Genomic DNA, 26,961 nt, shown 5'->3' on the forward strand with positions numbered 1-26,961 from the left:
ATTTCTGTCGCACAGCGTGGAAAGAGCAAGAAACATGAAATATTAACATCGTGCGGCAGAGGAAGAAATGACAGATGCTTAAAGGGTCATGATGTTCGATGAAGAAAACCACCAAGTACCGAGAATTCGTTTTACCTCTGACGGGGAACATTCCACCAAGATTTGAACCTCAGTCTTTGCCTTGTTTTATTCCACCATCAGAGGAATTCTTTTTAAAACTACACTCCAACTCCATACTCACAGGGTGTTTCAAAAAGTTCGATACAACTTTGACTTGCTGCCATTTCTTGGTTTTTTTTTGACCGATGCCGTTTTCCTTTTCAGGGTTTGGTGGTGTTATCATGGTATTTGTTCCATTATTTTCTAGCTCCGTAGCTCAACTATGCCATTGACAGTGAGGCAGAAGACAAAAGTGGTGGTTCGGTGGTATGAGACGAAATCATAAGTGGACACCAGCCGGAGGTTCTGCCGGGAATACGACCTCAGAACACGCGATGGACCCACAAATTGTGCCATTCAAAATATTGTGAAAAATGTTGAGTGCAAGGGTACAGTGCACAACCAGAGCAAGGGCAACAGTGGCAGGCCAGCATCAGTAACCAAGATCCAAGCCAACATCAACGCCGTGCGGGATTCTGCAGTGGACAGTCCTAAGAAGTCCCACCACTGGCTCTCCTGGGTGCTCGGCATCAAACCACCATCAGTCTGGCATCTTCTCACTAAGGAGCAGAAGCTTATCTGTATCCCATACATCGTCTCTATTAGGCATAAACTGAGTCAAGATGACATGAGAAGGAGACTTGATATGTGCAATTGGCTCAGTGACAGGATGGAGCGGTACCCAAACTAGATCAACCTGATCTGGTTCAGTGTTGAAGCCCATTTCCACTTGAACGGTGTCATCAACAAGCACAACAACATTTTATGGGGGATAGAACCACCTGAGATCACTGAGAGGTACCTGAAAGGGCCTAAGGTCACATGCTTCTGCGCCTTCAATGCCAGATGGGAAATGCTAGGGCCTTAACGGTTTGAGAACGACAACAGCAGGAGAGTGAAAATCAATGGTGAACGCTACCGGGCCGTGCTCCAGAAGTTCCATAATGATCTAGCCCAAAAAGTCACCCCAAACCAGCTCAGCATAACCTGGTTTATGCAGGATGATGCACCCCCACATACAGCTGGTGACCCATCACTTTCATGCGGCAGCTCTTCAGAAACCGCCTCGTTGTCTTGGGTACTGCTCATGACTGGGCACCCCATAGCTCAGACTTGAACCCTCTGGACTACTGTTTCTGGGGGGCTGACAAAGGCTCTGTCTACGCCAACCACCCTGCCACACTGGATGATCTGAAACAGGAGGTGTCATGAGACCAGGCATGTGCGACATGAGACCTACAGGAAAGTTGGCTCGAACTTTGGAGTCAGGACCAATGCCCATCAACCTTGGAGGGGCACACATCGAGAATGTCAATTACAAGGATTTTGCGTAAATGCCAATTCAAGAACCTTGGGCTCTCACCAACTCGAGCAGTGCCTTACAGCAATAGCAATCAGTGATAGAAAATACCATGTCATAAGCTTTCAAGAAATGTTGGTTCACATTCCTGAGGTCTCTGTTTCTTTGTAAATAAACATTTAAAGTTGCATCACTCTTTTTGAAACACACTCCATATTCGATTTTTGTTTCATTCTCAATGTTTGCTTTTCCTCTCAATTTTGCGTCAAACACCAACACAAAACATTGTTACCACATTATTACGTCATCATAATGACTGCATTTCCCTTTTCATGAACAGGAAATTTTTTTACTGAAACTACATTCTTCCAGGCTTCAAATGCAATTGTTCATTTGAAACGGATCGATTGTACTTGTCATCATTCCCAGCATCATTATCCTAATGGATTGTCCTCAAATATGTTGGCATTTCAAGGCCTTGTCCTGAAGATGCATTTGTGCTTTTGAATGCATACAACACTTTCATCGAGCGATTAAGAGAGACAATGGAATCCAATGACTTACAGAATCAGGGAAGATAGGGTAATGAAAAGGAAGAGCAAGCGAAGCCGTTCAACACTCGGAGGCACTGATTGGCTTTCAACAAGTGTGATTCTTGAGTAAGTGAAGATTTGCTTTGCTTTAACAAGGATTTGCTTTGCTCCTGCTTTCCATCTGCAGCTCGTTCATCCTGTTTTAGCCTTCCGTGCTTTTTACGTCGCACTATTGTGTGCGTTTCTACAACTCTAATGCCTTAATTTATGAACAAGATATCTGTAGGCAAGGTCCGACACAGAAAAGGCCTAATTAATATGCAAATTAGGATGATAAAATTGGTAAGACAAGACTAGTTTAATCAAAAAAAAACATTACCCTTGAGTGTTGTAATCAACTTCTCTGACCTTCATAGCTTTAAGCTTTACAAGAGATTAGCATAACACAGCGAGGCCTAATAATCTGCTATGCTGTACCACTGGGACATCGCAACACTAAATTCCTTAAGCCCAAACTCTGATTAGGCCACCATGTGCATGTTAAGCACAAATTCTACAAAGAACAAGGTGTGCGTGCACTGAGTTTTTCTGGGAGCAAATTTAAAGGATGAAAATATAACACTGTCCGTTTTACAAGTCCGCTTTCTTCCTTTTGTGTCGGTATATTGTGAGTAATCATGCTTTTTCCTTCCCCCTTCCCTCTCCTCCACCTAGTTCTTCCATTTCCGTTCTCAAGCCCTCGTTGGGTTGGCTGATTTTGTTCGACCGTCATCTGGGAAGTGCAGCAACATTTCGTCCCCATCATGTGCAAGTTGTGCCGAGCACCTTGTGATGTCGACTGCATTGTACAACCTGAAGAGTAGTTGGAGCAGGAATTTGCAGTTTGTTCAGTAGTCACATATTTCAGAAAGTACTCACAACAATGGAGGCTGCAGGTTTGTGAGAACAACTGGGTCAGGAGAGGGTGGGTAGATGGAGGATGGATGAACTGAGGGAGAAGATTGGTGTGCAGATGAGCTTGATGGAGAGATTGGTGAAATGCTGCCTGAGGTGGGCTGGAAAGTTGGTGTGGATGGAGGAAGAGAGAATGGCAAAGGGAGCGGAGAGGTTGAGGGACTAAGCTAGGAGGAAAAGAGATAGACCATGGTTGAGATGGGAGGATTGCGTGAGGAGAGATATCAGTGATGTGGGAGTGGTTGGGGAGTGCAGAGAGTTGGCTGAGGACAGAGGGAAGTGGAGAAGTATTGCGGCTGAAGCAGGGCAGAAGCTTGGTGCCATCAGACTTCACCCCTTACAAAGGGAAAAGGAGGAGGAGAACAAAGAACAAATTTGGGGTGCCAGCGATAACTCGCCAACACTTTGTCGAAAGGCACCGTTGGATCTTTAATGCCCACCAAGTCATACCAGCCGAAAGGGACACCCAGTTTAACATCCATCCAAGGGTCGGTGCATTGAATGATGTGATGTCCTGCCTCAAAAATTATATTCTGGCAGTTTAAGGTCTGGTCGGGAATCTAACCAAGACGAGACGGCTTAAAGGTGAGTGCAGTGCTACATCTGACTTGTCCTGCCATCTCTTCATTTTGTGCAGTTGGAGAATATCCTTTAATCCCCTTCAACTATTCTTAACAGAGTATCGTGCATATTTCATTAAGTGAAGTGCAACCTCCTTTTCATCTCTACCTGTAAGTAATAATGGTGAGAAAATGAGATCATTGCCCGGCATTTCGGCCATATTAGTGACTGTATGTGATCCCGGAACCTGTTAGGACAGGTTTCTTGTGCTAATTACAATATTAGCCTCATACTCTGGGCCTGAAAATGAGACACACTTGATGCTGAAAAAAAAAGCATTGCGGTCAGTACAGGCATGTTTGAGAACTCACACCACCAAGTAATTAACCTCTCAACATAGGCCTTCATCCCTCACTCAGCACCAAATCATAACACTATTTGACCATTTGTAGCCATGGCCCATGGGAAATAACAGGCCTCCAAAGGCCTGTCTGCTTCCTTAGACACTTTTAGCTTACATTCTGGTGGCCCTTTGGGTTCCATGCGTGGTTGCGAAAGTGCCTTGAAGGTAAAATAACCCGAACATGATTATTTGGGACAAACAATACATGTAAAAGAGGATTGAGTTTTTTATTTTTTTTAAATCTGACTACTACATCTGATCGATCTGCTTTTGACCGAATGGTTCACAAATCGTGGGCACTCTGCAGGAGCTAGAGATCAGGAAGTACTGATGAAATATAAGGCGGTGAACACTTTGCTTGACTGAAACAGAGAAGTTGGAATATAATGTTGAGATTTTTTTTTTTTTTTTAATGAAGATGCATTGGGAAATGCAAAATCTCTGATGTAAGCAAAATCCAATATGATATTTTCTGTCCGTTCAATATAATGTTGGGATTTTTAACATCAAAAACTAGATAAGACATCCAGGCTCAAACATTCCCTTTGTTTAAGGTTGTGTACTTCACAATGCAGCGATCGTGCTGGCACCACAGCTCTACTGGGATGCGAGTATTTTGAGAATTTAAAATAGGACCAGATGTCTAGTTGGGAATCTAACTAAGATGAGAGGCGGTGAACACTTTGCTTGATTGAAACAGAGAAGTCGGAATATAATGTTGGGATTTTTTTTTATGACGATGCATTTGTGGAATGATGCATCTAACCCTAACCCTAACCCTAACCCTAACAACTATATTTGTCAAGGAGCCATTCTGCAATCGCTGTTACTCAGCGAGAGTCCAATGAAATAACCCATAAGTTAGAAACCTGAGGTTGGCTTAACAGTTAATGTGCCTGGCTTAAGATCTTAGGGTCTTGAGTTCAAGTTCCTGTCGTTCCATTGAATTAACACCAGATAGGGTCGACTCAACCTGTCAACCTTCCGGGGTCAGCAAAATGAGTACCGGCTTACTGGTAACAGGGGGCGCTGCATCAGCAACACAGCACGCCCCCCCCCCCCCCACCGAAAACGATGCAGAAAGCAGCCACAGGATGCATACGAATAGATAAATAACCCATAGGTTGAGCATTATGATTGCAGGCTTACATTAAAGAAACCCAACGGTGTCTGCATCAATTAACTAAAATAACTTTCCGACCCGGATTTCTCCCAATTGGCAAATCCTCACTTCAGGATTTGGTGATAACAGCCTTTCCTTGCAAATGTCTCCTGATCATCTGCTTGTGAGAGTCAATGTCTCTCTGGCTATTCTCAGAGATCCGCCTCAGTGCCTGCGAGTCTGAATATTAATTCTGGCCGACAGATAGGGACTGCAACCAGCCATTTTCCTTCAGGACTGTATCTACTGCCCCTGATATTAATTCAGCCGAGAATTATTGCACAGAAACCTCCTCTTTCTTATGCACAGATCCATCCCATCTCGTCTTCAGTTATCATACCTGTCTTACAACCAAGGGAACACAATCTTGTGGTTGTTGTTGTTTTGCATGCAGCCTATGGCTACTGGTTGCATCATTTTCTGGAATCACGGCTGTGCTATTGATGCAGTACCTCTGTTACCAGTAAGCTGGTACTCTTTTTGTTGACATCGGAAGGATGACAGACTGAATCAACCCACCTCGTGATATTTCAACAGCACAACAGGGGCTCAAACTTAACATCCTAAGATCTTAAGCCAGCCACCTTAACTGTTGAGGCAAACCCCAGGCTAATCCTGAGGTGAGGAAGTTGCTTTGAAACAACTTGCATTCTCTTCCTGGAAATACAACCTGACCGAAGGTAATCTCAGATCATTCCACAAAGCCAGCAACAAGTGATGTGTCGACTCTCAGGAGAGCCAGAAAACAACACCGAGACAACCTCAAGATTGAACTTTCAAACTTGTCTTCCTCCTCTAAAACCTGATGGTGCCTTGTAAAGTCTGCCTCTGGAGTATGATCCCCTTCATCCCTTACCTCACTCTGAATGGCACGACATCAAACCCCGTTCATGAGAAGGCTGAATGCCTCAATTCTGTGTTTGCTTCAAAATATTGTGTGCCCAACCCCAAGCTCTCTGAGCCCATCCTGCTGAGTTATGCTCAACTGATCCTGTACTCTGTGTCTTTTGCACCTGCAAAGGCAGAGAAGTTTCTGGCAACCTTCAACCCTGATTCTGCAACTGGACCGGACGGCATCAGCTCGCGAATCCTAAAAGTCTGCTCTGCTACTCATGCACATCCCATTTCCACTCTTGTCACCCTATCATAGGTCATTTTCTATCTGCTTGGAAGTCAGCCAACATGAAGACATTAAATAAGCAACATACAAAAACCGATACCCTTAACTACAGACCTATCACTTTACTTCCAACCATCAGGAAGGTCATGGAATCCATCATCACAGTAAACATACTGCCCATGGCATTCAAGGCCAACTCCACTCTTGCCTTACTGAATTCCTCCACTCTTGTAGCCAACCTGTGGCTCTCAACAGAATCCATTCATGTCCTTTCCCTGACAAGGTTGGAGTGCCCCAAGGAAGTGTTCTGGGCCTCGTCCTATTCCTAATAGTCATAAACGATCTCTCTAACTTTCTGGAAAATCATCTACATTTATTTGCTGATGACTCCACCCTCTGCCATGACATCCCTCATCCTTCAGATAGGAAGTCTCTTCGCTCTCTTCAGACCTCCATAGAATTACAAGCTGATCAATCATTTGGAATATGTCCATCAATCCAAACAAATCTCACACACTCACCATCTCTCTCCGAAAGGACCGTCTGGCAAACCCTTCCATCTTCTTTCTTAACAATCCTCTTGAGCAAGATCAGTCATTCATAATCCTGGGTCTCACTATCAGCCATGATCTTTCTTTGGCAAAATGCATTTCAAAGTTGGCCTCCAAAGCCAGTCACCGAGTAGACATCCTTCCTTATGCAAACTCCTTCCTTGGCACACCTGAACTCCTATCCACTTACACGATCTTCGTCTGCAGCTTCGTGGATTAATACTGTCTCGTCTGGGCTGATGCCCTTGTCCCACATCTTGCTCAACTCGAGGATGTGGAAACCAAGGCCTTCGACATCATTGGAATCTCTCACCATGAAGCTGAGTCAATAGGCCTTTCATTTTCCCATCGCAGACAGGATGGTGGTCTCTCTGTCTTCTCCCACCACCTTTCTGGCCTTGTACCCCTGCTTTTTCTGTGCTTTGTCCCTCTAGGTTTCTGCAGGGCACAAGCGGTCCAACATCAACCCCCTTCTGGTGAAACGACTTAAATTCAAAAATCACTGCTCACCTCCACTCATTCGTTCCTCGTTTTTCCCACCTGTCAAACCAACTTCCAAATCCTCTTCAATCTCATTCTTCTCTCCAGTTCTTCAAGACAGCTCTTCACCACCATCTCAGATCACCTCCCATCCAAATCCATGATATCTTCTACCCCCTTCATCCACCCTTCACCCCCCAAGCCCACCTCTTTTTAAAAATTTCAGTTTTTCCTTCCTGAGAGTTTGCTTCTGTATCCATCTTGTCAACTCCATGCATCCTCCCCTACCCCTCATTCTTCCCAACATTCCTCATTTGTCCAAGGCTCCCTTGCATTTCATGCAGCTGTTCATGCATTCTCACCCTTTCTTTATACTGTTCCTTTTGTTCTTTGCATCCTGATCTATATCTGTGTTCTAGCTCTTCCACAAGCCTCGACTTTCTACACAAAAAAATTAACATTTGTGAAAAAGAATGATGTTACAATGCAAATGAGATGGACAACAAAGGACCTTTTATGCATGTCGCTTTAGAAAACTTCAAGAAGACAAAGAAATACATTTTGTTGCCTTGAGGATACAAATGGACCAGTTTGTATATACAAAACAGACATTCAGTCGATTTAAAGCAATTTCATTTCGCTGTCTCTCACCCAAATCGGCCGTGTCGGTTGCGGGAGGAGCAGCAGTGCCGCCTCCCTCATCACAGAAGAGTTGAGGAGCTGGAAGCCGACCTTGAGGAAGCTTCATCCCCAGCTGATCAGCAAGTTCGGCATGGTCTCCTGGATGGACGTAGTCAAAAGAACTGCTTCCTGCCATTTCCACCTGGCATCACACATGTTTCCGCTCAAATTGTGGAATATTATGTAACCTATGCAATTATCGCAGTTTGCAATACATACAGGAGGGGGCTGTGCAGCTTGTCATGCTTGTTCCATATCCACACCACATCAACTGAATCGATACATTTACTTAACTTGTAGGTATTTGTCCCATTCCTATTATTAGCTGAGTATGACTCAACATCCCCACCTATTGTATCATTGAATTACATTTGCCATTCATCCCGAGGCAAGGAATTGAACCAGGGTACTGGCGCACAACTCCCTTTTGAGAGACGAACTCATCCCAGAGAACACCTGAGATAAATGCAGACATAAGAAAAAGATAGCTCAAGCTACAACACCAATATCTTATTCGAGTCTCCCATCCAAGTATGACCTGAGCTCAAATCTGCTTGAGCCTCCAAGATCTGATAGGATTGGGTGTATTGAAGCCAACAAGTCATGGACACTTTCCTACATATTAATTTCTAGGTTGGAGATACCTGTTCATATGACGTACCTTAAATTGTTGCGACGAGTAAAAGGCTCAGTGTGTGTGCAGACAACGTTACCCACATGTCGTTGTCGGTTTCTGTGTGAAACCCCAGGTTTTGAACCGGTGCCAATATCAAATATGATGATCTTCAGAAGGCAACATGGAGAGGCCATAGTGGTGGCTTGTGGTGAGGATCCTGCCCTGATATCCCAGAGGTTGTGCATTCAAATGCACAGCTTTAGGCAGCAGTATTAAGGATTTGGATTCTAAGCTTCTGAAAACCTTGCTAATCTCAGGAGAATTAGCACATCTCCACAAGATCGTCAGTTAAAAACCCAGCTGATTCGTTAATGACCCTCAGGGATAGGGGTAATCTGCCAACCTTACCCAAGTCTGGTCTACAGTGACACCAGTCCACAAATTGTGGTTGACTTTTAATGCCCTCAGGGAAACCTGTGATGGGAACAAATTGCAACTTATGAAAAGGCAAAGCCATCCCAAATCACCCAAACCAAATTGAAAGAAAATCTTGATTGCTTTTCTTGTTTCCCTGATCCTATAAATCCAAAGCTAGTTAGTGGAACACTTGTGATTGCAGAAGAGGTGGCTCCTGTGGACACAAATTGTTTAATACCACACTTCCGCTGTTTTGAGTCAATCAATTTGTCAGATCACATTTAGAAGGCCGAGTAAACCTCAAAAGCTTCTGTCCATGCATAGGAAGTACGACAACCAATTCACACCATAACACCAAGTTGACAGAGAAAAAAAAGCACAACATAAATAATTAATGTTCATTCATGAAACTTAACAATTTAAAGCACCAAATCCTCTCCTCCTCTCCCCCCAATTCTTTTTTTTTTAAATCTGGAATCTTAACAAAAATGAATGTTCTGCCTTCAATCCCATGGTCTTCGATATCATCATCTGAACATAATTATTTTTGTTCTAATTCTTATTCTTAAGTATGCCCCGAGTAACGGTACACTGGTGCTCGTTTCACCGACCTCGGAAGGATGCCGGGCTGAGTCAACCCCACTTGGTGTTAATTCAGTGGCCGACGGGGCTCGAACTCAGGACACTAGGATTCTAAGCCACCACCCCAACCAGTAAGCCAACACCATATTGTGAATGGACTGATTAGAGGAAAGGAAAAGGCACTTTAATGGGCTGGCAGGAAACCTCAGAGCTACCACACTCAACTTTGAGCTGTTTAGTCTGGACTAGATTCCTGAGCAGACTATAAATTGCCACCCTGATGTTTCGCAAGCAAGGATGGAAGGGTGTGCTGGATGCATCAATGTGTGTGCTGCCCCTTGGATGGAAGTTAAGGTGATATCTGGTCTGTTAACATCAGTTATTGAATGTTTAAAAAATCTCACTGTGTCTTTGGCCAAAGAATAGATGAGTTATCAACGGCAACCTGGAGCGAATTACAAATTCCTGCTCACACTCTCTCACCAATCCACATTTGCCAAGGAAAAGCTAAAAAACCCCTCAAACTTAGTTGAGGGAGGCCATCATCCTGTAGTTCACTGATATAGGCTTTATGATGATCTGATGATGATGATGATGATGATCATGATGATGATGATAACGATGATAGGGAGATGTTCCATAAAGTAAACAATTTAAACACCAAAGCAGACCAGAAACCGAGTGTCCTCTGTTGTGCTTAGTCCTTCTTTGGCAAGTCTGAACTTCTCAAAGCCGATAAGACCTTTGTCGATAGCCCACTGGAGTTCTTTCTCATGTTTGGGCTGGTACCCTTGCTTCACACTTATCACTCCTGGACATGGTGGATTCCAAAGTTGTCAACATCAATGACATATTCCACAAAGGTGCACAGGGTCTGGTGCTTTGTAATTGTAAACAGGTTGGTTGTCTCTTTGTTCCACTGCCTCTCCTCACATGTTGCTTCATCCCACCATCTCTCCTCAGTCCCTCAATGTCATAAGTCCCCTCCCACCCCCAACCTGTTGTGAACTTCTCAAAATTCATGTTCATTATTATTGTTCACTTCCACTCTTTTGTTCCTCTTTACCCCCAATTGTGGAACCTCCTTCCGAAGTCTGTTCAATCCCATTCTTCACTCCAGGGTTTTAAACAAGTGGTACACCACAACTTCCCTCCATCCCTCTCCATTATCTCTTCTATCCTCTTTAACCTGAGTCCACCCTCCCACCCACCAACCAACCACATTCCCTTTTCTAACCGAATTACACGTTGCTATTTATTTATTTATTTATTCTCTCTCTCTCTCTCTCTCTCTCTCTCTCTCTCTCTCTCTCTCTCTCTCTCTCTCTCTCTCTTGATCTCTCTCTCTCTCTCTCTCTTCATCTCTCTATCTCTCTATCTCTCTATCTCTCTATCTCTCTATCTCTCTCTCTCTCTCTCTCTCTATCTCTCTATCTCTCTCTCTCTCTATCTCTCTATCTCTCTCTCTCTCTCTCTCTCTCTCTCTCTCTCTCTCTCTCTCTCTCTCTCTCTCTTTTTCTTTCTCACCATTCTTGTATCCACATGGTGCCCTGTTCAACTGAGTGTGCCATTCCTTGACATAATCAGTGCATTGCCACCAACTCTCTGTCTCTTTGCTCTTCCATAAACTTAGAATTTGTAGTTAAAATTTTTTTTATCCAATAACTCGTAAATCACTTGATCGAGTTCGAGGTTGAACAGCTCGAGTGCAAAGATTTGTATCCAGGTCCTGTCGTGTCCATCACCTCCCACGTCTTGAATTAAGGAACAAGTCACAAAAAAGCACCCGACTGTGACGGGCCTGGTAAACGCTCACTTGCAGTACTTCCTCAGGAATACATAATTGGACTACAATTCTATGATGGTGCTACTTGTTCAATAGGCGACAAGATGTAGTGGACGCCTTAAGCACCAACTTAGTATTAGTACATTATAAAAAGTTCAGATTCCTTTTGTCCTCCATTTTACTTCCCTTCCAAATCACTGTAATCCACAAGAAGTTCTTCCACATTTAAATCTCACTCAGGGTTCTTTGTGCAACATCTTACGAAGATGGAGTCGTGTTCCTAAGTGCTTTAATCAACCCCATGCCGTGCACCCACTCATTGGCCACAAACAAAAAGACCATAGAAGAAAAGGAAACATCCATTACTATCACCCTGCACCATTTAATCCCCTTCTCCACTACCTTCACCCCAGCATGTGGCAAAATACTCAGGAGCAATATCAGTAGACAGAAACCCTTCAGTTTGCTTTAGAAAATACAATTCGTTTGGCCCAAGGGAGTCGGTACTCTTATCGCATTTCAGCTGTGTGTCTGCTAAGCACGCATGGCCTCACGTAGCAGTCACAGCCATGGCCACTGGTAATGGCATGCCTGCCACTGCTTATTGTAAGTTGCAAGGGCATGTGTAAAGGAACTCTTTATCTGAACTGCACTCCGTGTGCACCATAGATTCGGCATAATCAAATATCCCCCCGCAGCCAACCTTTCTTGTAATCATCGAGACACGCATGGTCTCCGCTCAAGAGCCGTGGGGCAAGTTGCTGCCCGGGGATGGAGAGATCAATAGTGATGAAGCTGATGCTGATAAAGCAACCCAACACAACTATGAAAACATTTTGAACATCTGTGGGTCTTCAGATCAAATTTGTATTTGCTAACTTTCTGCCCTGCTGTTGGTGTGAGACATTTCAATATTTGCCCATTTATGCCCAAGTGTTGATCCTCTGCCTTTGTCCCCACCACTGAAGGTGAAGGAGGTTATGTTTTCACCCCTTTCTGTATGTCTGTTTGTTTGTTCGTCTGTTTGTTTGTTCGTGTGCAGGATATCTCAAAAAGTTGTGGACAGGTTCGGTGTGTGACAAGGACGAACTCGTTAGATTTTGGTAAAGATTCGGATCCGGCGACTATCATTTTTTGGAATGATTCTTCACCATTGAGAGATAGGGCCAAAATTATATATAGCACGAAATCTCAAAAAGTTGCGGATACATTCGGACAAAACTTGGAGGACACATTGGGCATGTGGCAAGGACAAATTGCTTCGATTTTGGTGAAGATCTGAATCTGTATCTGGATACGAGAATTATTTAATTCTTCAAGTGATTCTTCACCATTGAGAGACAGGGCCAAAAACGATAGAGTACTGTATAGCATGATATTTCATAAATGCATCGGGCCCGATATGCTCTCGTGGATCAGGCATTACGTGGTGGAGGTATACGCTCTTCCAAGTGCCCTTCTCGTTCGTGTCTGTTATCTCTGTTTGGGACTCATTTTTTCAAACTAATCATTGTTAAAAGATGAACCATTTCATTCAATTCTAAATCCTTCCGGCTTGCCCCATTTATTGACTCATTGTAGTACCATACCAACAAGTCCAACATATCCAATTTGACACTTCTCTCAAGAATTTGAAAGCAGCTGCGCTATGGCATCCCCAGTCAGTTAAGGATTACTTATACCTTTTGACACCATGACAGTCATGGCAAATTATTCCAGAGCTCAAAGATTATAAACTTTTTTATCTTGCCAAAACGAAGTTTTTGCAAGATATGTTAGTCAGCTTGTTTTTTTTGTTTTTTTTGTTTGTCTGTAATCACGTATAAAAAATTCTGCAGAGCACAGTTATCATTGGAAATTTTTGTAACTTCGCATATCAGAGGCCTATAGAGGTCCCTTTCAGTGCACAAAATTTTGAAGGTCAAGGATAAAGGTCAAGGTCACTTTGGCGCAAATCAGGGGAGTCGACGAAACCCTTATTTTTTGAGTAATTTTGATCCGATCGTCTTCAAACTTCATGGGAATATAGTTGATGGTCTGGCGCTCAGCTGATTAATTTTTGGTGGCGATTGGCCTTGACCTTCATATGTTTTTTTGTTTTTTTGGTCTGTAATCACGTATAAATCACTCTGCAGAGCACAGTTGTCATTGGAAATTTTTGTAACTTCGCATATCAGAGGCCTATAGAGGTCCCTTTCAGTGCACAACATTTTGAGGGTCAAGGTCAAAGGTCAAGGTCACTGTCGCAAATCAGGGGAGTCGACGAAACCCTTATTTTTTGAGTAATTTTGATCGGATCGTCTTCAAACTTAATGGGAATATAGTTCATGATCTGGCACTCAGCTGATTAATTTTTGGTGGCGATTGGCCTTGAACTTCATGGTTAGCGCCTGAGCTCAAACATATTTGACCCAAAGGTCAAATTTTCAAGTTTTAGGAACCATATCGTGTAGTACCTCAAATTGAACACCTCGATGAGTGCTTTCTAGATATGTCAAGCTTGAGACATTATGACGTCATTTGGTGACGTTATGAGGCAAAAGCATATTTTTCATGGTTACTCTGTAGAACGATTCTCATCGGAATCTCTCGTAGGCAGATATTCCTCAAGGAGTCGCTCCTGGTGGATAGCAGCTCTGTTCACCTCAGTGTGACCTCAAAGAAGTCACACGTGGTCACCTTTTGGCAAGATACGGGTCACCCTGCAGGTGACATTGGTTTATTTTTGTTTGTTTGTTTTGTATACCTTGTCGAGGCTCGTATGATAGCTAACACACAATGCACAGTAAGGGGGCGGGGCATGAGACAAGAGGGGCAGGAGTGAGAAGGACAAAACAGTGGGGAACAGAGACATTAGGAGATCTGTGGAAGGAAAAGGGATGGGGTGGGGAACATGGGGAATACAACATGGACATTACAGGGACTTTCAGGAAGGAAAGCAGGCAATTTGAAATAGGTGGGCTTGGGTGGATTAACGGGGGGAAGAAAAGATCGAGGATTTGGATGGGGGATGATAAGAGGTGGTGGTGAACAGCTGTTTTGAAGGCCTGGAGGGAAGAATGGGCTTGAATAGAGTGAGGATGTTTATTCCAAAGGTGGGATAAAAGGAGGAATGAAAGAGTGAGGGTGAGCAGTGATTCGTGATTTTGGTAGTTTTGCCAGAAGCGGGTTGTTGGCGGACCTTGAGCGCCCTGCGGAAATGTGGTGGGGACAAATCGCAGAGAGAACAGGGGGGCAAGAGTAGAGAGGAGACAGTAGAAGACAGAAAGACCACCAACCTGCCTGCGGTGAGAGAGGCGAGAGTGAGAGACCCAAGGACTCAGCCTCATCGCGGGAGATGCCAATGATATGAAATGCCTTGGTTTCCACGGCGTGAAGCCGAGAAAGGTGGGAGGCAGGAGTACCAGCCCAGAGTGGAGAGCAGTACTCCATCAGGCTGCAGACGAAAGCTTTGTAAGTGGTCAGGAGCTCAGGTGGGGCCGAGGAAGGACTTTGCACGATGGAAGATTCCCATTTGGCGACTGGTTTGAAATGTGGCTTTCCCAGGAAAGATCATGGCAGATCGTGAGACCCAGAAGCTTGAAAGAAAGGACTTCTTCCAGAGGATTGTTGAGAAAGTGGATGGGGGGGGGGGGTTCTAAACGGTCCTTTCGGAGAGACATAGTGAGAGTGTGAGATTTGTCCAGATTGAAAGACATGTTCCACGTGTTGGACCAGTTTGTGATTTCACCAAGATCTGCAGTGAGCGAAGAAGCTGCTGCTTGCCGGTCTGAGGGATGACAGAAAACTGAAAACAAAAATCACCACAACGCACATCATAGAGTAGAAATTCAGGTCAAGTAAATTCAACATCAAATGTCCAATACGAGTAAATGTTGGTAGTTTGTGAACCTAATAAATAAAACTGGACCCAAAGCCAGTAGGCAATGGGTTGTGGCTTCTGATTCTGGTTCATTGCACAAGAGACATGATTCCATTTTGAATAACAAGCTATTATTTCTCAATTCGACTGGCTCTGTGTTTTCCCAGGCATTCCTTTGTTTATTTAATGACTCTTTTACACCCTTTTGTTGTTACTATATTAAACAACAATGTAAAGTTTACGTGTGGTTTTCCTTTTATTTACTGTGATCAAAGGCTTTTGGAGGAGCTTGTATATCAATCACGTGCAGGGAAAAGACATTAGCAGACATCAGTGTACTTTTACATGAATCACAAAGACATGAGTAGACATATGGCATGTGGGATATAAATTTGAGTCCCTTCCACCCCACCAACCTATATCATGGGCCACCTGGTTCAAATGGCAACACCAACACGCCGACCCAATGGGAACTTCCACTGTGACTTATTTATTGCTTCCTTGCACAATTCTATCATATTCTCTCCTTTCTTTCTTTATCCTGAAATACACTTCCCCCTGTGTGTTATTTCTGAAAAAGGAAACTTCCTTCTTTCCCCAAATGACTTTCCTGCTTTCATTCCTTTTATCAATTCATTTCCATAGCTCATTGCTTTCCTAACACAGCAATGTGGTGAAAAGTAAACAACCTCCCCCCCCCCCCCAACATTGAAAAGCTATTTTGGGAGAAAGAGAGAGAAATTTTTTTTGTAACACCAAGAGCAGTTTTTGATGATAAACATGGTAAAGTTATCTCGATAATGCACTTTATGGATGTCTGCAGGTGCTTCAATTTCACCAAGTGCAACATATTCTGACATGATTTATAAATCAGGAAACAAACATAGGGTTCATATAGTTAGAAGAGAAAACAAACAGAAAACAAACAGAGATTATGGATTTCTTCCCCCCCCCCCCCAAGTCATCTTTGAAACAATCACAAAAGTAAACTGCTTCCAAAATGCTGCTCCTGAGCGGCATGATTGTCATTCATCAAACAGCCCTGCATCGGAATCTGCAATTTCACAGGAAAATGTATCCTCTGCACACCTCTATTATGGTCCCGAGGAGGGTCAGACAGGATTGTGCAGATCTGTCTGCTCTGGGTTTGAGTCCCGACCCGACGATAAACTGTCAGATTCGTGCTTCGCAGGTAGGGCACTGCATCACCCAGTGATGCATCATCCAGTGATGCACCATCCATTGGGACCATCATCCAGTGATGCACCATCCATTGGGACCATCATCCAGTGCAGAGCGTTGGTGCTGCCTAAGCAATCTCCTTGGCTAATGGGTACAATCCTGGACGGGTCGCCACTTCGACACAGGATACCAACAAGCTGGCACTCATTTTGCCAACCTCAGAAGGATGACAGGCAGAGTCAACCCCACCTGGTATTAATTCAACAGCCAAGCAGGATTTGAACTCAGGATCCTAGGATCCCAAGCCCACCACTCTAGCCATTAAGCCAACACCAGGCATACCATCCATGAGATGGACAATAAGCCGGGTGTCTCGTCTGCTGGCAGTCGTTGGTATACACTAAAGATCTCTCAGTGTATTTCAATGAAGAGTGGGCGAGTTTTCGCCGGAAACCTGAACAATTTACAAATTCCTGCCAGATTCTGTCATATGTCAGGCCAACCCAGCTGTTTCGTAAGAAGACTTGGGCCAGGAGTACACCCTCGAGGATCTGAAAAACTCCATTTCACGAGAAAAATAGCATATGAAGCTAATGGTCTCGATTAATTTTCAGATTATAGATTAAAAAGACTATTTTACTTCAACTGAAAATGCAATCCTTTTAATTTAAATTTGAGTGAATTAAAACAAATTTATTTGAGACAGTATTCTTGTTGCACTTCCAGGCTGAACGCTGAAGGCTCCTGTCGATGTCGAGCTATATGCTAAATTCTGGTGACCCTTGGCTCGCTGAACCTCAAAGGGAGCACCTGTTTGGCGAAGTGATTTTTCCAACTCACTGTTGTACAATTAAGAGGTTTTACGACGTAATTATTCACCGATGAAATAAAAACAAAGATTAAAGGAAAAGGAATATGGAGATGCTACGCAATCTTATCAATACCATGAAAACGATACAATTAGAAAACAGGGGGCATTGGGCTCATATCTTGTTGGAAGTTCAACATTTATAATGGATCCACAAGGAGACAGAAGGTCCATAATTGACCAGGAAAGGCCTAAATAATCAAAGATCATCACATCAGTGCCCATCCCTTCTTGTCGTACCCAACTGCTCCTGGACTGTGTCTTTTGCACCTGAAAACTACGTGGGGAAGGTTCTTTCAACCCTCGAATATGACTCTGAAACTGGAACGGATGGCTTCAGCTCACGTGTGCTACTGCTACTGCTTCTCTGTCTCTGTCTTTGCTTGGGAATCCATCAACATTACTGCATTACATAAAAAAGGTGCAAAAAGTATTCCCAAGAGCTACAGACCTATTATCCTACTTCCAATCATTAGGAAGAGGATGGAATCCATAATCACAGTTGATATGAAATCCTTCCTTTTCTCCAATAACCTCATCTCAGATCACCAATTTGGTATTCACCCAACAATGGATGGAGAGATCAGGGCCATCTCTCTGGATACATCTCATGCTTCCAATACAGTCTGGTATCCTTCCTTACTCTAAAACTCTGCCTACGGCATCCACGGCCAACTCCACACATGGTTTACCGACTTCCTCTACTCTTGTAGCCAACGTGTGCCTCTCACCGGAATCCTTTCATCTTCTCTCCCTGTCAAGGCTGATGTGCCCCAAGACAATGTTCTGGACTGAGTCCCAGTCCTGATTTTTAGAAACGATTTTTCTGACTCTGGAAAATCCTCTTTATCTATTTGCTGCTGACTCCATCTTGTGCCGTGACATACCTCATCCTTCAGACAGGAAGGCTGCAACCTCCTCCTTCTTTTCAGACATTCACAAAATCAAAAGAGGGTCAAACATCTGGAATATGTTGTTCAATCCAGACAAATCACACATTCTAACTATCTCTCTCTTAAGGACCATCTGGCAACTACCCCCCCCCCTCACCCCCACATCCCCACCCACTCATCTACTTTCTTGACAATTCTCTTGAGGAAGATCAGTCATTCAAAATCCTGTGTCTCACTATTACCCATAAACTTTCTTGGGCAAACCACATTTCAAAGTTAGCCTCCAAAGTCAGCTGCTGACGGGCATCCTTCGTCACACAATAGTCCTTACTTGGTACACCCGGAACAGTTCGGATATGTCCAACTGACTGAAAAAGGGACCTGTTGTCCCTCTCTGGAAAGGGAAGGGTGGTCACCAAAACTGCAACAACTACGGAGGGGTGATGCTGCTCTCAGTGCCGGGCAAGGTCTTTGCTCAGATAAATTGGGGATAGGTTTCACCACAATCTGCTTGAGCACCAGTACCCAGAGCAGTCTGACATTACACAAAAGAGGTCAAGGATTGACTGTATCCTTGCTCTTCGGGTCCTCACCAAACGCAGACGAGAGTTTCGGCAGGGGCTGCTTGCAGCCCACGTTGATCTCTGCAAAGTGTTCGATTCAGTGAATCGGGATGCCCTCTGGAGGCTTTTCGATCTTCGTGGGGTGCCACCAAAACTGATCAATCTGATTTCTGAACTACACTCTGGTACTGAGAGTGCTGTGAGGTGTGGTGATACCATTTATTTTTAGTTGTTACTGGAGTTCATCAGGAGTGCGCACTGGCCCCCACACTTTTCAGCGCTTATATGAAATGGATTCTTGGGAGTATGTCGGCGAGATCAAGCTGCGGTGCATCGTTTGGGAATGTCAAGATCTCTGACCTTCATTTCGCAGATGATGCAGTCATCTTTGCGGAGATGCCAGATATCCTTTTTGCGAATCTTCAAAGTGCTGAATGAGGAGTCAGAGCTGCTGGAATTATGGGTTTCCTGGATCAAAACTAAGATCCAGGCTTTCAATGACATCTTCAATACCGCTATTTTGTCTATACGTGTTTTTGGTGAGGATGTTGAGGTCACGGAGAGACTTACTTACCTTAGCAGTGATATTCGCATCTCCGGATGTTGCACCAGAGATTGATAGACAGCTGGGTCGGGCCTGAGGAGTCATGGATTCACAGCATCATTGGGTGTGGTGCTGTTGGTACCTCTGCAGCAGGATGGAAGTCTGAGTCTTTAAGTCCTTGGTGCTTCAGATCTTGTTCCGCGGATGTGAGATGGAGATTTAACTCCTTCAGTACCAAGTCTTTTCGGGAATCCTTGGCTATCGCTGGTCAGATGTTGTGTTCAACAAGCAGTTGCTGAGAGAGACTCAAATGAGATTTGTTACCTGCATAGTCCATGAGCATCAGTTGCAGCTGCATGGACATGTTGCTCGTTTTTCTGACGCTGATCCTACTCACCAGACTCACTCAGCAAGGGAGCCTCATGAGTAGAGGGGGCCAACGGGCCAACTACGTGCCTCGTGGTTGAAGCAGGTTGATTGGCAACTCAAGGTGATGGGGATGGGCAAGGCATCTGCTGGAGGATGGCCAAATGGAGGCCCCTGAAGGACCGGCGGAAAGTTGACACAGCGACGCGATGCTCCGGTGCATGCTCCAATACCTGACCTGACCTGAGGAATCGGATGTTACATCGTTTTTTTTTTCAAGTTGCAAAATGCAATTCTGATTGAGTTATGAATAATACACCGCCATAAGGGCCGAGCCAAGCACTACAAGTAATGCTGTAATGACGTCCCAGACATAACCCTGTCTTGCTACTCCGCCATCTTACTAAATGTGGCATCCTGACACCGAGCATCTGGCATTAAGCCCGTCGCCTACGGATGTCAGATTGTTAGACAGAGTCACATATATAATATGGGTTATGCTTTTCAATTGCCATCAGCAAATTGATGTGTTGAGTACTTGGATGCCAGGATGACGTGCACGTCTGTGCACGGTGTCGGTGTCGGGATGCCACATTTAGTAAGATGGCGGAGTAGCAAGACAGTGTTATGTCTGGGACATCATTACAGCATTACCGTAGAGGCCATCATTACAGAGGCCGAGTCTAGCATGCAAAAGTAACATCATAATGGCATCCCAGCGAAAAGAGTGTGACAGACAGAGGGATGAATGGACAAGAAATGTGAATACTTTAAAATATAGATCAAGACGTACATAGCAAGGTGGTGAGAGAGGAGGTTCTTCAACAAATTACTGAAGAAAGTGGAAAGTGGTGGAGGGTGTGCCAGAGAGAAGAGATGTGAAGAAAGATAGTTAGTGCAGAACACCATGGCAGTTGAGGCTTGGTATTAGCTCAGCAGGTCAACAAGGCTGGCAGAACACCCTAGACGGTGATTAAGCAAACAACATTTGGCAAGATAAATTTGCTACTGAACTGTCAAGCCTGGGTTCGAATCTCAGCCCAGTTATAAACTGTCATCCTGGTGTTTCGCATGCAGGGTGATTTATCAGTGTGCGTACCATCCCCCGGATGGACGTTAAACAACCATCCTCAGATGGATGTAAATATCAGATGGATGTCACCTCACTCTCCATGCACTGCTCTCACTCCCCCACATCCCCAGGAATACCTCTGGCTTCGGCTTCCCCTCCACTCCCACCTCATGTTTATATGTGTACTGTACCGTCCACCGAACAGTGATGACTCCATCTACACCTCACTATCCGAAAACATGGACCATCTTCTATCTTCTCATCCAAACTCTCTCTTCCTCTTATGTGGTGACTTCAATTGTCATCACGCCAGTTGGCTCGGTGTGGGTACCTCTCTCACCTGCCATGGCACCTCAGCAAAAGCTTTCTGCGACTCATTGGGACTGACTCAATCGGTCAATTTCCCGACCCGGATCTCAACCAATGGTACTCCATCTCTTCTGGATCTGATTTTGAGAAATTTCCCTGACAATATCTGCTGCTCTTCCTTCGCTCCAATTGGTTCTTCTGACCACGTCCTTGTCAAAGTGGACATCTCTCTGGCTGTTATCAGAGAACCACTTCACCGCCGTCGAGTCTGGCATTTCACTCAAGCCGACTGGCAGGGTCTCCGAGCAGCCATCAAACTTACAGACTGGTCTCCTATCACTACTTTCTCAAACATCAACTCATCCTGGGAATTCTTTCAAAGAAACTTGCTCTCCCTCATGCACAGATTTATCCCCTCTCGTGTTCAGTTGTCTTACCCTTCCTCCCGCCCTTGGTTTACTGAAGCTTGTGGCGAGGCAGTTGTCCTGAAACAACTTGCCTTTGCCTCATGGAAAGCAAACCCAACTGAGGGCAATCTCAGTTCTTTCCACAAAGCTCGGAACAAGTGTGTATCTACCCTCAGGAGAGCCAGAAAACAACATCTTTCTCATCTCAAGTCTGAACTCTCAAACCTCTCTCCCTCCTCAAAATCCTGGTGGCGTTTAATCAAATCTGTTTCTGGTGTATGTTCCCCCTCCATCCCCTCCCTTACCTCAAATGGCAGCACTGCTGATTCCACACGTGATAAAGCTGAATGTCTAAACTCGGTGTTTGCAGCTAAATCTTGTGTCCTAAACCCATCACTATCTGTCCCCACTTTACCCAGTCGCACCCAACTGTCCCTGGACTCTGTATCCTTTTCTCCTGACAAGGTGGAGAGCTTGCTTTCAAACCTCGAGTCAGATTCTGCAACCGGTCCAGACGGCATCAGCCCACGTGTCCTCAAAGCCTGCTCTTCTGCTCTTGCTCAGCCTCTCTCTGTTCTATTCACCCTCTCATTTGCCCAAGGTCATCTGCCATCTGCTTGGAAATCTGCTAACATCACTGCCCTGGATAAAAAGGTGCAAAAACAGATCCCTGTAACTACAGACCAATCAGCCTTCTCCCAATCATCAGCAAGGTGATGGAATCCATCATCGCTTCAGACATGAAATCCTTCCTCTTCTCCAATGGCTTGATTTCCAATCATCAATTTGGTTTCAGACCAGGTCACTCTACCCTGGATATGCTGCTTCTGCTCTCCCATCAATGGATGGAGGTCCTCAATGCCAGACAGGAAATCCGAGCCGTATCCCTGGACATATCACGTGCTTTTGACACAGTCTGGCACCCTGCCCTGCTCACCAAACTCTCTTCCCATGGTATTCAAGGCCATCTCCACTCATGGCTCGCAGACTTCCTCTCCTGTCGCAGTCAACGCGTGGCCCTAAATGGAGTTCTTTCATCCCCTCTTCCTGTGCAGGCTGGAGTTCCTCAAGGTAGCGTTCTGGGCCCTGTTCTTTTTCTGGTTTTCATCAATGATCTCTCGGACTCTCTGGAAAATCCTCTATTTCTCTTTGCCGATGACTCCACCCTCTGCCGTACCATCTGTCATCCCTCAGACCGGCAAGCAGCAGCTTCTTCGCTCACTGCAGATCTGGATAAAATCACAAACTGGTCCAACACGTGGAACATGTCTTTCAATCCAGACAAATCTCACACTCTCACTATGTCTCTTCGAAAGGACCGTTTACAAAACCCCCCATCCACTTTCTCAACAATCCTCTGGAAGAAGTCTTTTCTTTCAAGCTTCTAGGTCTCACTATCTGCCATGACCTTTCCTGGGAAAGTCACATTTCCAACCTCGCCTCAAAAGCCAGTCGCCGACTGGGAATCCTCCGTCGTGCTAAGTCCTTCCTCGGCCCTCTTGAGCTCCTGACCACTTACAAAGCTTTTGTCCGTAGCCTGATGGAGTACTGCTCTCCCCTCTGGGCTGGTGCTCCTGCCTCCCACCTTTCTCGGCTTCACGCTGTCGAAACCAGGGCATTTAAGATCATCGGCATCTCCCGCAATGAAGCTGAGTCTTTGGGCCTCTCACTCAATCACCGCAGGTTGGTCGGTGGTCTTTCTGTCTTCTACCGACTCCTCTCCAGCCTTGCCCCCCTGCTCTCTCTGCGATTTGTCCCCACCACATTTCCACAGGGCGCTCAAGGTCCGCCAACAACCCCCTTCTGGTAAAACTACCAAAATCACGAATCACTGCTCATCTTCACTCTTTCATTCCTCTTTTTTCCCGCCTTTGGAATAAACTTCCTCACTCTATTCTTTCCCATTCTTCCCTCCAGGCTTTCAAAACAGCTGTTCACCACCACCTCTTATCTTCCCCCATCCAAATCCTCGATCTTTTCTACCCCCGATAATCCACCCAAGCCCACTTCCTTCATTTCTCCTGCTTTCCTTCCTGAAAGTCCCTGAAATGACCATCTTCTCTTCGCCATGTTCCCCGTCCCATCCCCATCCCTCTCCCTTCCACAGTTCACCTAATGTGTCTGTTCCCCACTGTTTTGTCCCTTCCACTCCCGCCCCTCTTGTCTCATGCCTCCTTGCTGCGAGTTGTGTGTTAGCTCTCATACGAGCCTCGACCAAGGTATACAAAAAAAATAAATAAATAAATAAATAAATATGGGTGTTCTGTTTGCCGGCATGAGTTGGTGGATGTCAAAAGTTCCTATGGTGTCTTCCGCAAAGATTACGTAAGCTTTGTCCAGTACATGCCTGGTGTTGGCTTCATGGTTAGGGTGGTGGGCTTGGGATCCTAGGATCCTGAGTTCAAATCCCCCTTGGCTGTTGAATTAATACCAGGTGGGGGTTGACTCAGCCTGTCATCCTTCCGAGGTTGGCAGAATGAGTGTCAGCTTGCTGGTATACTGTGTCGGAGTGGCGACCCGTCCAGGATTGTGCCCAATAGCCAAGGAGACTGCTTAGCTGCGCCAACGCTCTGCACAGTGTGGTCCCAATGGATGGATGGATCTCCACTACATTGGCCAAATTCCTGCTCTCACCGACAAGGGGCATTGCATCAGCAGCACAGCCACACCCCAGCAGAAAAAAATTGAAGCAAACCCATGGCCAAATGCTGCATATGAAAGAAGAAGCAGGTGGGCAATTGCTGAAGCAAGAAAGAAGGAGGATTGTAGAGCAGTTGGATCAAGGCAAGGAGGAAGAGAAGAGCTAGGTTGATGAAGGCAGCAGAGCAAGTGTCAAAGGTGCATACCCATGATGGGATGGAGTGTATGAAAACAGTAGATTTGGGTGGCTGAACCACAGGTACTAAGCTTCATGTTGAGACCATCATTTGAAGTCATATCTTCTGCCACAAAGTTGGTGAAATGGGAATTACCAATAGATGCAAACGTTGGCACAAGCTTATTGAGGATGCATGATGAATGCTTGTGCTGCGGTTTTGGAAGGAATATGGTTTCCGTTCTTGTTGATTAGCCCCGGTCAGTTCTGCTAAAACAGACCCGTGGCACGGAGAGAGCTGATCAATCTCCAGGGATTGATTCAGAGATTTCTCACGTCTAAATTGTTGTGCTCTTGCCTTCATGGAGCCAGGACCGCACAGTCTTCCATAATGATTTAGTGTTTGCGGGGTGGCCTGGTAGAGGTTGCAGGTGTTGTCAGTGGTGTCGCCGAATCAATGTTTGTCCTGTAAAATCTGTGGATGGCGTCCATGGTGGAAACATTACAGTTGAATGCGATCATACCTGAGAAGTAATTTCTGTGCATTGTTGATGGGGGGGGGGGCGGGGGGTTCGTGCCAAGGATACTGTTTTGGCCAAGATTGTTTATTGTGTTTATAATGATGGAGGTATGGATGTGTTTTTTCCAGTTGTTGTTGATCAGTGAGGGGATGTTTTGAAAGATGTCATTGTGGTTTCTTTGTGGTTTAGTCTTAATGTATCGAGGGATCTGTGGGTGGTTGGCCATGCAGTGGCATGGGTGATTAAGGTTGGCACTTGCAGCTGCAAGGAACTGTGCACCTCTCATGTGCAAGTGGTTTTTTATTGTTATTTTTTAAACATTTTTACCTCTGTGTGTAAGTGCTCGATGGGTATTGTTAATGTGCAACAGGTGATGATGCAAAGGGGCTTTGTTTTGTCTGGTCTGCAGGGTGTTAAGATGTATGTTTGATAGGCTGGAGGCCCAAGATGAGCTGGCGCAGTTAATGACTGATCTTTTGTGCTATTTATATTTCAGTGATGTTATTTCTTTGTGGTGTCTGAAGTCAGTTGCTGTGAGTGCCCTGTGTTCAGCCTGGGTGTGTATGTGCGTTTTTTTTTAATGTTTGTGATGTGCTCTGAGCATGACATGGATGTGTTAAAAGTGACGCTGAGTATTTTTGTTTGGTGTGTGTGGGATAGGGGTGTTGTTCAGTGTGATGTGTGGTGCAGCGCTATGTTCTTTTGTGTAATATATTAAAAGAGTGACTTGATTTTGAAGGGGCTACTTTCAGTTGCTGAATGTGAGCCAGGTTTGTAAGGGTGCTGAGGAAGGGTTGAAGTTGTGCTGTAGCAGTGTTGATGTTGCTAATGGGTCGAGGTAAGTTATATTGTCCGAAAATGAGGCCATTTGCATATTCTCAGATGGATGTGGAATGTTGTGCATGAACAGATTAAAGAGTGTGGGGAATAGGACTGAGCCTTGGGGGACTCCATTTGGAAAGTATCATGTACGTGATGACTTGAAGTTAAAAATTACATATGGCTGTCTGCATGATAGGTGGTTGACAACTCAGCATTTGGTGGTGTTGTGCACATTTGTTTGTAAGACTTTTGAGAGGGCAAAGACTTCACTAATGTCTATTGTAACGAGAATAGTGCATTTTGGCTGTTTTCTACGATTGAAGCCTTCAAAGGTGTTTTGGGTGAGGTTTGTGAGGAGAGTGATCGTGGAGTGATTTGATCTGACTCTGTGATGTGTGTGCGAGAGTGGGGTGTAAGGGTTTGTGGATTGTAAGTATTTGGTGTTCTTTAACTTTGGAAGGTGTGGAAAGTAATGTGATAGGGTCTGTAGGTGGCACCTTTGGAAGGTTCTTCGTTTGGTTTAATGAGGGCAATGATTTTGCCTTTCCAAATTTGGGGAATTCGTGAGTGTTGGTCGACAAGTTGCTTTTACTTGTGAGGGCTGATATGCCGTGTGGTCCCAGGTGTTCAAAATGTAAATTGGAGAGGACCAGTCCCATACGAATGTTGATGTTTTTGATGAGTTTTGTTGTTTGTGAAGTAGTGAATGGTGTGATGGTGTTATCAAGTTGCGGTAGCTGAGTTTGCATCTTGTAATAGTTCTTTCCTCTCTTTTTGTGTCCTATGTAACAATCTGAGGATGTTAGTTTGTTGTTTCTCTGATGGTATGGTGTCTGTGGTAGTGACTGCTGCATGTGAGGGTGTTATTCCACTGTTGCAGTTAATGATGCTGTTTATGGTTTTGTACAAGTGTTTGTTTTGGTTATTTTTATACATACAATGTCGAGGCTCGTGTCAGAGCTAACACACAGAACGTATAAAAAGGGGGGCAGGAGTCAAGAGGGCAGGAGAGGGAAGCAGAAAACAGTGGGGAACAGAGACATTAGGAGATCTGTGAAAGGGAGAGGGATTGGGCGGGGTACACGGGGTAAACAAGATGGACCCTACAGGGACTTTCGGGAAGAAAACAGGGAATTTGAAGGAGATGGGTTTGGAGTGGATTAACGGAGGTAGAAAAGATCATGGTTTTGGATGGGAGAAGATAAGAGATGGTGGTGAATAGCTGTTTTGAAGACCTTGAGGGAAGAGTGGGATTGAAGAGAGTGTGGGAGTTTGTTCCAAAGGCAGGAAAAAGAGAAGAATGAAAGAGAGAAGGTGAGCAGTGATTCTTGATTTTGGTAGTTTTACCAGAAGGGGGTTGCTGGTGGACCTTGAGCGTCCTGCGGAAATATGGGGGGGGGAGAAGAGATCGCAGACAGAACAGGAGGGCCGA

The 26,961-nt window shown here is 44.9% G+C and overlaps 1 protein-coding gene across 7 annotated transcripts in view; it reads right to left on the minus strand.

Annotated features, from left to right (window-relative positions):
* The window catches only part of NPAS3 (neuronal PAS domain protein 3), a 476,441-nt gene that overhangs the window by 76,475 nt on the left and 373,005 nt on the right, over positions 1-26,961 (minus strand). For all 7 annotated transcript variants that reach the window (XM_085878121.1, XM_085878123.1, XM_085878120.1 and 4 more), the window contains one exon: positions 7,875-8,046. In XM_085878121.1, the coding sequence (XP_085734247.1) occupies positions 7,875-8,046 (172 nt within the window). The remainder of the gene's footprint in view (positions 1-7,874; positions 8,047-26,961) is intronic.

The sequence above is a fragment of the Eptatretus burgeri genome, chromosome 4, assembly GCF_056783735.1.
Source record: "Eptatretus burgeri isolate ZD-2024b chromosome 4, Ebu_testis_v1, whole genome shotgun sequence".
NCBI classification, from domain to species: domain Eukaryota; kingdom Metazoa; phylum Chordata; class Myxini; order Myxiniformes; family Myxinidae; genus Eptatretus; species Eptatretus burgeri.